General features: G+C 51.4%; 1 protein-coding gene across 7 annotated transcripts in view; it reads right to left on the minus strand.

The window, feature by feature from the left end:
* The window catches only part of DLGAP2 (DLG associated protein 2), a 620,511-nt gene that overhangs the window by 20,638 nt on the left and 583,031 nt on the right, over nt 1–16,842 (minus strand). For 6 of the 7 annotated variants that reach the window (XM_070460165.1, XM_070460161.1, XM_070460162.1 and 3 more), the window contains 2 exons: nt 6,878–7,227; nt 6,057–6,098 (listed from right to left, as the gene is read on the minus strand). In XM_070460165.1, coding sequence (XP_070316266.1) covers nt 6,057–6,098; nt 6,878–7,227 — 392 coding nt within the window. The remainder of the gene's footprint in view (nt 1–6,056; nt 6,099–6,877; nt 7,228–16,842) is intronic. The other variant, XM_070460164.1, reaches the window with a different exon arrangement.

Genomic DNA, 16,842 nt, shown 5'->3' on the forward strand with positions numbered 1-16,842 from the left:
AAATTCTGCCCCAGAAGAGTAAATATACGACCTTCAGTAAATATATGACTAAATAACCAAATATTACTTTAATTGAATGCTATTCCAGCTTCTATATGGTCCCTTTTCTTTTTTTTTTTTGCAAGAAATAGTACCTACTGTCTCAAAAGGTGTTTTGACTCCAGTCCACAAATGTCAAAACTAAACTGTCAAACACATCTTTTCTTAAAAACATTAGTGACCACTGCAAGGGTAACACACAAACCATGAGACGAGTAACTGTGACACCCTCTCCTGCTAGTGATGAGAAGAGGTGCCCTGGGCAGTCGTGGCCGGCTAAGCCTTTGTCGCCGGGGGCTGACGCGGTTTGTGATGAAGCGCAGTTGTGCTGCTAAGAGCTGATGTTTGTTTTCTGCTGATCCGGCGCCAGGCGCTGAGCTAAGAGCAGGCAAGTGTTACCACAGCTGGCGCACATGATACCCTGGGTCCAGCCGCATGGAACACTTGAGGTATCAGAGAAGGTGAGTAACTTGCCCAGGGGTACACAGCTTGTAGGGGGCAGAGGCATGCTCAGCATCTGCTGTGGCCAAAGTCAGCACGGCCTGTGGCGACCCTCCAGCTCCTGGGATGGGGCGGGCCCGGGGGGTGGCCCTGTGGAGCCTGGGACAGCGGTAGTGCAGCGGTCAAGAAGCCACCTGCAAGGCAGGAGCCTCAGGAGACGCAGGTTCAGTCTCTAGGTGAGGAAGATCCTCTGGAGGAGGGCATGGCAACCCACTCCAGTGTTCTTGCCTGAAGAATCCCATAGACAGAGGAGCCTGGCAGGCTACAGTCCATGGGGTCGCAGAGTCGGGCATGACTGAAGCGACTTAGCGCACACGCACAGGAGGACATGTGCTGGAGTGAAATTCCTAACCTGCTGGTAATCACCACGTCTTTCTAGTTTCAAGTGGGTCATGGCTGGCATAAATGTGACCTTGCTGTATGTGGACACTGTTGTTACTATTGTTTTACACAAAAAGATTGCAATAAGTTAATATGTTATTTCTATCAACAGATGAATGGATCAATGTTGGTATAAGTATTACACTACTCAGAAATTAAAAAAAAACAACAAAAAACAGTTACATGGAAAAATTTAAATATATCTCCAAACAGCATTATGAGCAAATAAGGCCAGGCCAAACAAATTGCTCAATTTCAATTACATTAAATTACAGAACAAGCATAACTTTTAACATAATTTACCTTATGTTAGAGTAGTTATGCTTATTCTATGATAGAAATTAGACCAGTGGTTGCCCGAACCGGGGTTTGGAAAGATAAAACCTCAAATAGTAGCAAAGATACTCTTTGGGGTGAGAGAATTGTTCAATATCTTCATAGTGATGGTGTTTATACTGATATGTACACTTATCAAAATATACACATAAGATATGTGCAATTTTATGTTAACTCTGTATCAATAAAGTTCATATTAAAGGAAGAAAAAAAATGTTAAAAACGTTATCCATGTCAGTGAAATATGAGCTGCCTGTGTTCTAGCTTCTGTTCCATTCTATGACTATAACCTGATTTATTTAATTAGATATGACTAGTTTTCTGCCACTATAAATAATGCCGTTGAAGATCTATGTCTGTGCATGTACATAATTTTGTGACTATATTCACAACCTCTGTGGTGGCAGGTACAAAGGTATTCCATTTTGCCATTCTGGTAGATACTGCTGAATTTGAGAGATACACAATATGGGTGAAATTACTTCATTTGTATAGTTTCAGGGAGACGTTTGTATGGAAAGAGCACTAATTTTTATCATAAAAATGTTGAGAATATTTGCCTCATTACTTCCAGTCCTAGGAGTCTAGTCTAAAGAAGTTTCCTTGAATTCTAACATATTAAAAGGTGAGAGTGGGGGAAACAGGAGGACAGGATACTGGCAACATTGAGTAAGTTTAGACTGCTCACAACACAGACACCTGTGCGGTTATGATGGATGAAGCCATGAAGATGCTGACGCCACAACACAGACTCAGGAGCGTGCATCAGCAGGTGGCGTGAACGATCCAATCACGAGACGTGTGTTCACACGTAGAACACACACATCCGCACAGCGAGAAACTGACCGTAAAGTGACCAAACCAAGCAAAATACCACAAAATAATTCATCTTCTTTTCTCTGGTGTGTACAGCTTCTCTCTTATAGTTCTCTTATTTACAGTGAATGAGAAAAATACAGCTTTTGGAGTCAAATTCTGCCACTTGCTGGTCATGTGACACTCAGGTAAGTCTCAGATTCTATGGATCTTGTCCTCCTAATTTCAAAAGTGAGGGATCAGCAAACACGGGGTTAATGAATGTGAAACTGTGTGAGGCCAGGTTCAGGTAGGTTCTCCAAAGCAAATCTAATGCTCCCTCCCTCACCTCCACTTTTAAGATCCACAGATATAGTAATGATATACTAAGTTCAAGGAATATATAATGAATTTTATAGATATTACAGTGGTTGTCATATGAAACCATTCTAACAAAAAAGGGTCTCCATTTTTCAGAAGGTAAAGGTGGAGGGGGATGTGATCAATTTGCATAAAGCCAGGATGAGCTAAATATTTATCAATTTCAGAAATCTTGGGAGAGCTTTATGAAGATGGGGAAAATCAAATTTAGGACAAAGAAAAGGAATTATTATTTTGCACAGTGGGAAGGAAATCAAAGGAATATTTTCCAAAGAGAAAATTCTGATGAAAAGTGTAAAAGGATTAGAAAAGTTTTGAGAAATATATGTACATATTCATTTTTATAAGAGCCATGGTGTTTTAGGGGCTTCCCTGCATCAGCGGTAAAGAATCCTCCTGCCAAGCAGGAGACCTGGGTTCGATCCCTGGGTGGGGAAAATCCCCTGGAGAAGGAAATGGCAACCTACTCCAGTATTCTTGTCTGGAGAATCCCATGGACAGAGAAGCAAAGGTGAGTTACAGTCCATGGGGTCGCCAAGAGTCAGACACAACTAATCAACTAAACAATAACAGCAAGGGTGTACTGGGCATGGAGAAGAAAGATGAAGTCCGCAGAACCTGTGTATGTGAGTGACCTCTCTGAAGCAGGTGCTGACTGGAGGTGCCTGCTGGTGAATGGGGACGGATCCTCCCTGTTGCCACGTGAGTGGTGGGCGCTGGGCTCCTGGAGCACTCGCCTCCTGTCCCTGGGCCATGACAGAGGGGTTGACACTGAGCCATGGGCCATGAAGAGCGGGGGAAGGGTGCATGAGAGTGCATGTGTATGAGTGTGCACGTGTACATGTGAGTGCACACCTGTGGCCGTGCATTTGCGTGCATGCATATGTGTGTACATGAGAGTGCAAACATGGACGTGTGCACATGGGTACACCTGAGTGCACATCTGTGGGCATGCCTGTGTGTGCATGCACATGTGTGTACATGCACATGTATGTACATGAGGGCGCAAATGTGAGAGTGTGTATATCTGTACATGTGAGTGCACATCTGTGGTACATGCATGTATCTGCATGCACATGTGTGTATATGAGAGTGCACATGTGAGTGTGCATATGTATACACATGAGCTCACTTCTGTGGGCATGCATGTGTGTGCATGCACATGTGTGTATATGGGGTGAACATGAGTGCATATGCATGAGCTCACTTCTGTGGGCATGCATGTGCACATACATGTGAGTACACATGTGTACATGTAAGCACACACCTCTGCATGTGCATGCTCATGTGTGCATGAGAGTGTCTATGCATGTGAGCACACGTGTGTACCTGTGAACACACACATGTGAGAGTGTGCAAGTGTGCAGCACATGTGTGACAAGTGAGTGAACATGTGTATGGCCCAGATTTTCAGAAAGTCATGGCTGATCACCCACAGCTGGAGGGACCAGAAAGCAGGAGGCTGTCAGCAGAATGTCGGCTGAGCTCTGATCTCAGGCTTTTGCTCTAAGGAAGCTCATTTTAGACTCTGCCTGCAAAGTCCTTACAGCAAAGTGGGTGAGTTGCTCCCACATGGAGTTCCCACATTTTTCTTGGTGACCTACTGTGAGTCCAACAGTTAGAGGTGAACTGCCTCCCCTGCCCTGTGAGATGCTGGAAGCCCCAGCAGAAGCAGGCAGGAAGATGGGGGGCTCGGGGGAATGTAACCTGCCCAGGACTCCTGGGTGTAGCCTCAGGGAGGACATTTAAACCCAGTGACCACCTATGATATCACAGAGTGGGCATCACTCCCATTTTAGATGGGATGACTGAGGCAGACAGGATGGAAGGACCCCTGGACATCAGACCACATTACAGGACCTGGGAACACACACACACACACACACACACACACACACGCACAAACAAAACAAATGTAGAAACCCTGCAACAACAGACAAATCACAGATAAAAACAAAATGAACACAAAGAAAATCGTTTGGTGTCACCGTCATTGTGAGGAAATGAGGTAGGGCCAGATGTGGTGTCCAGGTGAGAGGGCAGTTCACCAGGAGGCCCGGGTGCAGCCCGACCCGCAGGGCCTGGGGCAGGATGTTGTGGGCTCAGCTGAGGACCCCACACATCAGCCCCTCTCCCGGGCCTGGGCTCCAGGGAAGGTACAGGCAGGAGGGGCCCCTGCTTGGTGGGAAGAACGGTGTTTGTAAAATGAAAGGTATCCCGGATGCTGTGTCCTGGGAGGTTGGGCGGCAGCCCAGCGGGAACTGTCCCTGCAGTGCCAGACGGACACTGGGACACCCGCCGCCTTCGCTGTAGGCTGAGGACAGGGTGACGGGCAGGGTCAGCTGTCCTCCACGTGGTGTCATGGGTGAGCCAGAGCAGGCTCGTGTGGGGCAAGGCATGCCCTTCAAGTCATCCCTCTCTGTGCGCTGGGGTCCCCCCTCCCATCACTGGCCCCCAGCCTCGGGTTCCCCGTTCCGGACTGGACGTGGCCCCTGTGGGCAGGTGGGGCTCCCGTGAGGATGGGGGGAGCCCGGGGTGCTGGGCGCGGATGTGGTGCATCCACGTGGGTCCCCAAGCCGACCCCCGGCCGCGCTCTCCGCACCGCTCTGCTCTGAGCCCTGAGCCCTCGACATCCTCCAGCACTTCCCAGGAGCTCTCTAGGCGTGTGCAGTGGTCCTTCCATCAGCTCGACCGCCCCCTGCTCCTGGATGGCGCCCCCCCCCCCTCCTCTGTCGCTCGAGTTCCTTGGGTCACGTTTTCTTTGGCTTCCAGCTCACCCCACTGGGCCACCCGAGCTGACACGCTCAGTCGTCCTGTGACTGTTTTGCCGCCGGGAGGACAGCGAGCCCCTGCACTCACACGCTCGCCCACACTCGCCCACGCTCGCCCACCGACACTGACCAGGAGCTTGCTATGTGCCAGGCGCTGTGCTAGGCGCTGGGTACCGAGAGGGGCAGGTGCGCCCGCCGCCTGCGACACGCAGCTGGGGGTCTGCAGGGGCTTGTGGAAGGGGGTCCGTGGGGCGAAGCTCCGCAGCTGGAAGCAGATGGGGTGTGGAGTCGGCAGGGTGTCAGCGGCTCCTGGGGGTGACTGGACGCGGGAGGGGGATAAGGCAGGTCTGTGGGCTTCTGGGACTATCTGAAAGCATCTGATTGTCTGGAATGTTCCCACTGTCTTCAGAGAAATGGGAACCTGACCCTCCAGCCCTGTTTGCGGCTCCGCGGGCAGCCCAGAGGAAGCCTGTGGAAGGTGGCAGGTGGGAAACCAGGGTCACAGGCGCCCAGGGAGGTGACCTTCTTAGCCTGGGGGCCTCACAGGTCTCCTCGGCAGACGTGACTGTAAAGGCAGAGACCCTGAGGGCAGCAGGCACCCGGGCCAGCACCTTGGCCCAGACGGCTGTGGCTGCGGGGGTCACTGGCGCTCAGAGCCCCAGCTGTGGCCTCAGGAGGGGGCTGACTGTGTCTCCGGGGATGCAAGGGTCCCCGCGACAACGGGAGCACCTAGCATAGAGCCTGGCATATAGATGAGGACAGAGAGGCGACGAGAGCGGAGGATGAATAACCCGGAAAGGGAGGAAATAAAATTCATGCGTACTTGGCTCGGGGGCATATTTTGGTACTTACATCTGACCTTGGGTATGGCTGATGCTCTGGGAATTCAGAATCCTAAACAAAACAACGAAGCCACAGTGTGGAGACCGGGTTCAGGGGACCCGCCAAGCGGTCAGCTCGCAGCCTGCCGCCCCCGGCCCATAACGCCCGAGACAAGGCTCCCCCTTCATGCCTGCCGATGCGTGGGCCCTCCTCCGTGGCGCAAGGGAGGCCTAGGGTTTTTAAAGCACCCCACAGGACTCAGGCTGACGGAGGTGTCCGGACTTGCCGAGGACCTGCCTGGCTGCTGACCCTGCCTGGGCTTGGGGCCACCAGACAGGTGGTCCCCAAGAGGCCAGTCCTGGGCCCCACTCCTGAGCGGGAGCTGGGTGGTGCTGTGTCCCTCCCCTCCTGGAAATCGAGTGGACTTGGTGGTGGGTGTCGGCACAGGGGCAGCTGTTTTGGCTCTCGGTGATCAGAAGAGAATGAGAAGAATAATCTGTGGGTACCCAGGGGTTGGCATGGGGACTTTTGGGGCCCCTGAGCGGATGTGCTCCTGTTTCCTGCAAAAAGCCTCCCAGTCCTTCACTTTTGGTCCCAAAGCCCAAAAGACTAAAAAGCTTTAGAAAGATCGGGCTTCAACCCCAAACCCTCCTTTTTATGCATCAGAATAACCTATCTCCACACTCTCCATGCTGCCGGCTGCCCCTGGAAATGCCTAGGGGTCCTCTGCCCGCTGTACCTGCCACTGGCTTCTCCTGAAAGCTGGGGCTCAGAGACTCTGGGTGCCTACAGGGTCCCCACGAGGACCCGGTCCATGTCACTGGGGGGAGGGCGTGCACGCGGGTAGGTACCTGGACCCCAATGGAGGAGCGCTGGCTCTTGAGGAACTCCTCGGCCTTGGACGCCAGGATGGCCTTGTCGCCGGTCCGTGTGGCGCCTCCCTGGCCCTCGGAAGCGTGGCGCTGGGCCGCGGCCGTCTCCAGGGCCAAGCTCATGGCCTTGGTGCTGTCCAGACTGTCCGTGGAGTTGTAGAGGCCGCGGCCGTCCGGGGGCCAGGCGGCCACCCTCTGGGCTCGGCTGTCCTGGTAGGCGTCCTGCGTGGACTCCGTGCTGCTCTGCGCTGTCACCGAGATCAAGGGCTTGGAGGTGGTACGGGGGGGCACGGGCGGCGGCGTCTTCTTGTAGCTGGCGTAGGAGACGCCTGCGAGGGGTACATAGCCGGTCAGCAGGGTGCCGCCCGCCGAGCCTGCTCTCCCGCCCAGCACCCACCAGCTGTCAGGCACAGCTCCCCTGGTGTCCAGCCTGAGAGGACGCAGAGTGTGGGGGAAGCTTTGTGCTCAGAGACCGTCTACGCAGACGTGTGTTTAATAGTGAAAAGTTATGAAAACACCCCCAAATCAGGCAGAATAGGTGACTTCTGACTCAGCAGGACAGAGGGCAGGCCACCGTCTTCACGCAGGTCAGGCACCAGGAGAGGGGCTCGTTCTATACTCGGAGATAGAACCATAGGGCCTGCGCGGTTCTCTCCAGGCCAAGATGGACTGTGTTTGCACAGAAAACCTGGGAAGGAAGAGAAGTTAGAAGCACACTCTGACGACGACCATCATCAGCGACGGCGTGGCGGAAGGCTCTCTGTGCGCTCCACAAGTGCTTCTGGTGGACAGGCATTATTTTCATCACAGAGAAGACACACAAGTCGGCAGGCTGGCTGCTCCCTGCGAGCGCAGGCTCGCCGGGTATAAACCGTGGGGCCGGCGGAGCAGGGAGCCGGGTCTCCATGTCCACCCTGTTCACCCCTGCGCCCTGTGCCCCCGCCGCAGCTCCACACAGGCCACGGGCTGGAAATCCACTGAAGGGAACGAGCGCAGCTGGACCTGAAACGGTACTGAACGCCCCTTAGGAGGCGTCCAGACTCACCAGCTGTATGTGCTGGGCCCGGGTGGTCCTGATTCTCACGGCAGGAAAACCTCACAGCTGCTCTGATGGGGGTGGACTTCCCACTGAGGCCGGCTGTGCTGCTGCCCCTGGAAGGAGGAACTGGCTGGAACCCCTGGGGGGAGCCTCATCATCAGCAAACTCAGCACCCACAATGGCGGCAGGTGAGCAAGGGCAGTTGGCTCGGGGACCATACAGGCCGGCGGGCAGCCCAGGGGGCGGCCCCCTCCCCGGGGGCAGACGGGACGGCCCTGCTTTAAGGGCCTGCAGACCCGGGCCACGGGTCAGTGCTCTGTGGCCCGTGGAGACTGCCAACTCCTCTCCCGCCTGTGGGGACTCCAGCCAGCACTCCCAAGCCGCAGCTGCCCCGCCAGTGACTTTTAAATCTGTGTGAGTGGATCTGCCGAAGAAATAAAGCATCAAGTGTCACCCAGATGGACATCAACAAATAAAATAGAGTGAGTTTATCACGTCAGGAGGATCTGAGTTTAAAGGCATAAAAACCGCACATGAAAATCTATAAAATGCACACATTTTCAAAAGGGCGAATGGGAAAGAGGCACGTTGAGTAGAGAACAAAGGTAGGAAGAAGGCTATTAGAAAAACGGACTCTGAACAGTGTCTACAACAGAGAAACCTCTAAAATAAGTCTTTTTAAAGACTTGCCCCCTAATGCTCATCAGCCCCAAAAGGAAAATTATTGAAAACTGACTTTATTCCAGGTTTTTATTCTGGGAGATTCTGATGTCTGAGAAAGCATTCCCAAGCTTCCGACCTCCAGCACTGACAACTAGCTGACTGTGAAGTGAGTGTGAAGCTTCTGCCCAGAGGGTGTGTTGCCAGCAGCAGGGGGACCTCTCCACCGAGGTGGGGGGCTCCTCACCTCACAGGGCAGGGCCCTTCTGCCTGAAGCTGCTTCTTAAAGGCACATTCACTCTCCTCACCAGGCCTGTCCACCCATGGTGCTCAAGTGGCTAACATCCTTCGGTTTAAGAAGACCTCCGTCCATCTGGTCAGAGTCAACTGTGGTGCGTCCCCTCCAGCCCTGTGGTAACTCTTGCACAGGCCCCGCGGTCAGTCCTGTTCCTGTGGAGCTCACAAAGCTTCAGGGACCCCTAGACGGTTCACCACAGCCCCTCAACCCCCCGCACCCACCTACAGTCGTGCCCCTGCAAGCCTCCTTGGAGCAAACCCAGGACTTAGTGAGCTTGCTGAAACCCCAGCATCATCACCATGGGGCCAAGGTCACTGAGGATACAAGCTCCTAGGAGTCAGGATGGGCCCCTCTGTCCATGGGATTCTCAGGCAGGAATACCGGAGTGGGGATCCCCTCCTCCAGGGGATCTTCCCAACCTAGGGATTGAACCTGCATCTCCTGCTTGGCAGGTGGGTTCGTTACCGCTGATCCATCCAGGAAGCCCCTCCCTGGGCTAGTCACTGCAGAACAGAGGGACTGTTCCAGGAGAAGGGAAATGCAAAAAGCACAGCAAACCCACCTTCTTCAAGGAGGTTGTTTCTGGCCACAGAGAAAAAAAAAAACCTATGAATGTATCTGGGCTTCTCAGTAAGATAAGAGAGCAGCTCAGGCTTCACTGCGATTGCTGGTGGTGGAGAAGAGACCCTGGGATCTGGAATGATCGAGGGTCTGGGTACCGCAAGCTGAGGCTGGACATCGTCAGGACCCTTTGGGGAGAGTTAGGCTCTGAGGCGCAGGAGGGGTTGCGAGTGCCCTGCTGGCCCTGGGGACAAGAGCGCCAGCTCCCTTCAGCCGGGTCCTGACTCGCTGACTCAGCAGCACTGGGGGCTGGGGTTTCGGGAACCAGGGATGTCCTGTGTCTCACGGATCAGCTGAGCAGAGCTGGTGCAGGGGACAGCGGGCAGGGAGTGGGGTCTCGCACTGTTCTGCCCCCAGATTGCTGCTTCCCTGGGGAAGGCTGGCTGGCTGTACCCTCTCGGGGACCATGGGGGCCCCGGACAAGTCCCTGCCCCCCATCCCCGTCTGGGGAATCGCAGACCCTCTGCAGTGCCAGCCAGCTGTGCTCAGCCCAGAGAACCTGCGCCTCTCTCTCCCAGGGGACCTTGGCGACATCAGGGGACACTCCTGGTGGTTACGATGGGGAAGGGGAGAGGCAGGGGTGCTGCTGGATGTTATCCGGGCTCAGGAAGGCCCCACCACGCAGATGATCAGCTCAGAAATAAACCCAAGTGAGGCCGCCACCTCATGTTTCCGGTGGGGCCCCCCTGCTCCCCTGTGACGGGAAGGGACACAGGTGGCCAGATCTTTCCATAACGGCTCCTCCTTCCCTGTGTGGGGTAAGGCTGAGGCCCGCCTTCCTGACCCGGGACACGGCTGGCTGTCCAGAGTGTGTTCACTGCTCCCCCACACCTCTCCCATATCACGTGTTGCTTCTTTCTTAGTGACCTTTTCTCCACCGCTCACAACATCGCTATGACAAGGGAATCAGCACAGTATCTACACGTGAACTGATGGGGAAGGGCGAGAAGCAAGCTTACTGGCAGCTTTTCACGTTAAACACTGGGAGCTGGCAGCGTCTTCATGGGAACGCAGGGAGCACAGCTCATTTATGAAGGAAGGTCTTTATCCTTCGACACCGTGTCTGCAGACCCCGCCAAGAGCAGGTGGTCCCCTGCTCCCCAGCTCTGCGCCGTGACTGTGGCTGAGCACCCAGACCTCATCCTACAGTGGAGGGTGGTGGTGGTCCTCGTTGCTTCTCTTAAGCAGAAAACTGATTCTGAAGAAACGCCCCCTGCCTTCCAGCGCCTGGCGGTGGCCGTGCAGGTGACCGAGAAAGCCAGGAGCACAGATTTCAAAGCGACGCTGTCACAGTTGTGTTTATGTTCACAGCGTGGAGGTGAGTGCACAGCAGCAGCAGAAACGCAGATGTGTGGGCTTCCGGGCCGCGTGCACCTCCCCAGGAGCGAGGACACGTGCGCGAGGACTGTCACGCTGTCATACAACAAACACGCCAGGAAGCCGGGCCAAGGCCCTTCACGCGACAAAGCCCACGTCCAGCACAGCTCACCTCCGCGTCCCGCTCAACCTTCAGGGACTCCCTTCACCTGCTAAAAAGGATGAACTGAGACTGGAAATCTGACAAAGCAACCAAACTGCCTTCCTGTCTGGATGTCTTATTTTCAGTGTTGCAGTTTATCTCCACGGTCACAGGAAAATCCACTATCACATCTTCTCAACTTAGAATGCGTTTGCCACAGGGTGATAATGTGAATTTATACAGTTATTTCTTTGTAAAAATGTAGTGGGACAACACATTTTCCTAACAAATTAATTAAAAGGGGGCTCCTTGGCAGGACTGGTGCTGAAGCTGAAGCTCCAATACTTTGGCCCCATGATGTGAAGAGTTGACTCATTAGAAAAGACCCTGATGTTGGGAAAGATTGAGGGCAGGAGGAGAAGGGGATGACAGAGGATGAGACAGTTGGATGGCATCACCGACTCAATGGACATGAGTTTGAGTAAGCTCCGGGAGATGGTGAAGGACAGGGAAGCCTGGAGTGCTGCGGTCCATGGGGTCACGAAGAGTCAGACAGGACTTAGTGACTGAACAACAAGAAGTCTGTCTCCAGGGTAGCAGAGAACAGTCTATACTCAAGCTGGGAGGGGCGGCACAGCGACTAAAGGAAGCGTTCGTGCTGTTTCCACACTGTGTCGGGGGGGCCCCCGAGGTTGCTCTTAGGGCCAGAGTGGATGTGATGTCCCCCCAGAACACTGGGCTCCCCTGAGAACATCTGCAGTGGCATTTAGCCACCAGGGGCCAAGGAGAGTCCCGGCTGCACCCGTGAGGATTCCTGCCTGTGGGTCCCCCACCCCCTTCTTGGCTGAGGGAAGTATGGCTTCTCTGGGGCAGTTTGCAGCCCCTGAAAATACCTGTCACTGTCCCTTGACCCCCTTGTAATGGCCCCAGTGAGAATCTAACACATACACCTAATGGAAATAGCAGCTGCTACCTAATGTTTTGTGAATAACTTAACACAAGCTAAAGAAACACATGGAAAAATACACATAAATGTTGCAGACGCGCACACACCAGATCCATGCCGACACATTAGTATAGAAGTCAAACGGGATTTGCAGTTTGCACTGTGAGACAGGCCTTTAAGATAGGTTCTCCGTGGCCCTGCGCCTCCAGTCGGGCGCATGCACACAGCAGGCCCCCTCTGACCCTGGACAGGGCCACTCACTACAGATGCTGCATCACCTTTACATTCCTGGTCAGCTGAGTGCTTCTGAACTTAATGAGTTAAAACTGTCAGTTGTCAGTTTGGGGCAAATAGAGCTTAATGCACATAAAACATTTTAGATAAATAAAATAACATTGAGACAGAGTTTTAAAAAAATATGGGTATATCACTATATTCATTCATGAGTACAGTCTCCTGAAAAATACATGTTGGTACTTACAACTTGTAGAGCAGAACTGTGTACTCTTTTTTTTTTTGAATTGTTTATTCTTAAATGAGTTCTTAGAATTAGAAGCTGGGAAATACAGTAAAGAAAGAATTAAAGGGAACTCCCTGGTGATCCAGTGGTTAGGAGGACTCCGTGCTTTCCCTGCCGAGGGCAAGGGTTCAATCCCTGGTTGGGGTTTAAAATTGGGCAAGCTGCGAGGTGCAGTCAAACATTAAAAAAAAGAAGACCATGAAGAAGAAAGAATTAAAAATGTGCATTTGATCATGTTAATTTCCTGCCACTGATTAAAATAAATAATTATAGATATCCTTTTATGCATTCAAGAAAAATATTCAATTATTCAGTTGAACAGTTTGGGTAATAATGATTGAGTTAATTATTAGGTACAGGCTGTATTGTCTATCATTTTCTACATGTAGGTCAGACACTTCATATACGAATGAAAATTTTAATTTTAACTTAGCAATGTAATTCTACTGAAGTATGTACGGCTTCAAAGAGCAGATGAATAAACAGATTTCTAAACAATCTCAAAATTTATTTAAATAAAAGTGATCAAATACAAATTTTGAAGTAAAAAATGAAACGATAACTTTTTTTAGATATCCTGAAGGCCTGACTACTTTCTCTGCCTTTTTTTTTGGCTCTGCTGGGCAGCATGTGGGATCCATCTCCCCAACGGGGGATCAAACACGTGTTCCCCGAATTGGAACGGCAGAGTGTTAGCCGCTGGACAGCCTGTTAAGTTCTAGCTCCCTTCTCTCTCTCTCTCTTTTTAAATTGAGTTCAGGCAGGAACATCCCTTTGGTTTTAAAACCTGACATTGATTTTTTTTTTTACCAAGTGCCTAACACTAGGAAATCCCTGGAGGTCTTCAGGCCGTTTTGTGGTCCAAGGGGGAGATTAAATGCAGTTTGTTTTATTACATTTCCTGAGTTGGTCTGGATCCTGCCTATGTCTCAGGGATCAGATGTGTTGGCAAAACTCATCGCGAAAACAGTGGCGGTGAGAGGAAGCAGCATGAGGAGGAGCCTTCTCCATTGAGCCTTTTGAGGCCGATTCAAGGCTCCAGGCACAAGGAAAGGCTCGTTACATTACTCAAGATGGAAGGAGCCATGGTAGGGAGATCTCTATGAAAATGGCATTGAACTAAAAGTGTTGACACTTAAAGGAAACTTTGTTAGGTCTTCTCTGTTAGAGCCGAGTGATGAGGCACATGAAAATCAGGCTTTCCCAGGCACACGCGGGCTTGAGTTCATCTCATTTGGACTCTTTCTGAAGAAATGACTCAAAGCCCTGGGTCAGAAGGACGCTGAGCCGGCAGGTGGGAAGAGGCTGCAGCACGGACCTGCTGGTTGAGCGACAGGAGGGCGGACGTCTCCACCTGGACGACGACTGTGCCTAAGACCTCGGGGATTTATTCTGGCTCTCTGAGAAGGGCCACCTTCCAGATAGCTTCGTCCAGTAGCTCAACCAGGAGTCAAGTTTAAACGACCTGAACTTTGAAAGGTTTCCCAGGTGGCTCAGTGGTGAAGAATCCACCACGTCACCTGCAGGAGACGTGGGTTTCCACCTGGGCTGGGAAGATCCCCTGGAGAAGGAAATGACAACCCACTCCAGTATTCTTGCCTGGAGAATCCCACGGAGAGAGGAGTCTGGTGGGCTACAGTCCAAAGGGTCACAAAGAGTCAGACATGACTCAGCGACTAAATGACAACAAACTTCTAAAATATCTAAACACCTAAACTACAATTAAGCATCAGTTCCTCCACATCTGAGCTGCACTCGAGCACCTCAACAGTCATGAGCAGCCAACGGGGATGGTGAGTGATGGTGGCTGCTGGTCTGGAGCATTTCCTCCAGGCGAAGTTCAATCAGTACAAGCCCACCTCATTCAACGGCTGACACAGGCAGAGGAACTCCGTCGTAAAGACTTCCCTGTAGGTCTTCAAAGTGTTGGGTTGGCAAACCTACTGAAGGGGGATTCAGAGAAACACATTCTATTTGAGGTAAACCAACTTGAATGGGATGAAATCAACTACTGCCCAGTGTATACTTCCACATGACCTTGAGTCATCTCAAATGCGAACACATCGTTATTTCAGTGGGCGCCTTATTATCCCTCCACACCTGGAACTCTGGACACTGTTTTTGATTTCGGTCCTTACAAGCCATTTGCAAGGCAAAAAGGAAATTTAAAAATCAGCGTTCTATCGTATCAAGCACAAATACATAATCAAGATAAAATATACTTCGAAAGGCAGGCTTCACCATTCTATTCGAACGTAACAGTCACACTTAAATTCTTTGCACTCTCTCAATTAGAACTTCAAAGATAACAGCATAAAAGGAATTATAGTAATCAAGCCCATGAATGTCTAAATGGGAGTCTGGATATTGGAGAACCAAAGGCAAAGGCAAAGATTCAACATAAAAGATTCAAGCTACTTTGACACTTAATTAATGCCAGTCTCAAAACATAAGTGTAAGTCACACAGGATGCAGAAGTCTTGTCCCCCTGGCACGAGCACAGTGGTTTCCCTGAAGTTACAGAAACTCGTGTGGGCCGCACACGTTCTGACAGGCCACCAGCAAAGACATCCGCCTCCCGTGTGTTAATTAGCAAGAAATGACAGTCTAGCCAGCATCTAACATCTTGCAGATAGTAAAATGAAGTGATGACAGCTGTTTCATGGTTTGAAACACTTCTTGTTTCCATTTAAAATATTTAAAACCCACTTTGCACAAGAAGAACTTGGATTTTCCAAGGAAAAGCTAAGAATGAGGCAACTTTTAAAGGTATAGAGAATCAGTTAAGTTTGTAAGTACAGAATTCTGAGTGTTCAAGGGGCCAGGCTGTAAACAAAATGACCAAACAACAGGATTGATTTACAGTCAAGTCCTGAGATTGTGGGGACAGACAAGACGGAAGGTTGAAAACACATGGGGAGCAGAGGGTGGTTCCCTCCCACCAGGTGTCCAGCAGTAAACAGCTGTGTCCTGAGGCTTTGAGAACAGGAGGCTTCAACTTAGCTGAAAACGCGGAATCATGGAAAACAATAATTTTTCTCAGTGGAAAAGCTGACAGACCCCCCACAGGGACACAGCCGGGGGACTTCGGTCAGTCTGTTTCTGGAGGATCTGCAGACGGAGCAGCGGACGGCCCTGGCCTCTGTCCTCAGAGCCGACACGTGGGCTGCACCTTGCTTCACAGGGGACATGTAATCAGGAATGAAGCCTGCATTAGAGTTGTGCCAGAACAGTATCTTTACCACCATGACGTGTGGTGGAGTAATTCTGGGTTGGTGCTTTGTTTTACGATGAAATCACTGACTTCACGTCGGCTTGTGGCAAACCAGGCAGGTGTGGCTGTGGACCCCCATGAGTTAAAGTATCGGAGTTACTACTGTCTCTTGACTCAAGGAAAAGGGAAAAACCTTCCAATGAAAAATTAATACAGCGATAACGCTGATACTAATTGCAAGGGTAAAGACAACACGTAACGAGCTATTTACACCTACTGATGCTCAGCATCTAATGAATACATCATAAATTTTGCCTTTTGTTGTTCTGTCTCTCAGTCATGTCTGACTCTTTGTGACCCCGCAGACTGTAGCCTCCCAGGCTCCTCCGTCCATGGGATTCTCCAGGCAAGAGCACTGGAGTGGGTTGCCATGCCCTCCTCCAGAGGATCTTCCTGACCCAGGGATGGAACCCACGTCTCCTGCATGGCAGGTGGATTTTACCACTGAGCCAGCAGGGACTTCTCCCATAAAGTTCCATAAGAAAGTTGGGAGACAAGGAAGGTGACCATTTACTGTCTTTTCAGAGACTGCAGGTGACGTGTCGGCCTGCCGGCTGACTGACTCCCTTTCCTGGGCTCCACCTCCCGCGATATTCTTTATGAAACAGAAACCCTGACCTGACGCCCGGAGCTGGAAAACAGGTGACACAGTCTGTCGTGAAGCACGCAGAGGTTCTAAGTGAGTCCTCACAAGGAACCGGGCTGCTGACCCACGCCTCCCCGGAGGACAGCACACTGCTGTCAATGTTCGATGAACACTTTTATTCTCCGGCTTTAAGTCCAGAACATCAACGACAGAGCAAACCCACCTACCCTGGGAACAGTGCTCCCACCTGAGCGCAGTTCAGAGAAAAACGTCCTTTACTGATTAATCCATTTGTTCACTGTTTTCATTAAAAACTCAGCAAATATTTCTATAATGCTTAGCACATCCCAGGCCCTGGGGACCCAGCAGTGAGGAAGTCCCTGCCTGCCTGTTCTCCTGTCCCCAGGGAGGAAACAGAGCCAAATGCATCATTATAACACACGGATGCTCCCTGTAATGGGCTCCAAGTGCAACCTCACAATAGTTTTGTGAAAAGCACCATGGTATGTATAAAACCCAATTGACTTTTCTGCCTGAACCT

This window comes from Odocoileus virginianus, chromosome 32, assembly GCF_023699985.2.
Source record: "Odocoileus virginianus isolate 20LAN1187 ecotype Illinois chromosome 32, Ovbor_1.2, whole genome shotgun sequence".
NCBI lineage: Eukaryota > Metazoa > Chordata > Mammalia > Artiodactyla > Cervidae > Odocoileus > Odocoileus virginianus.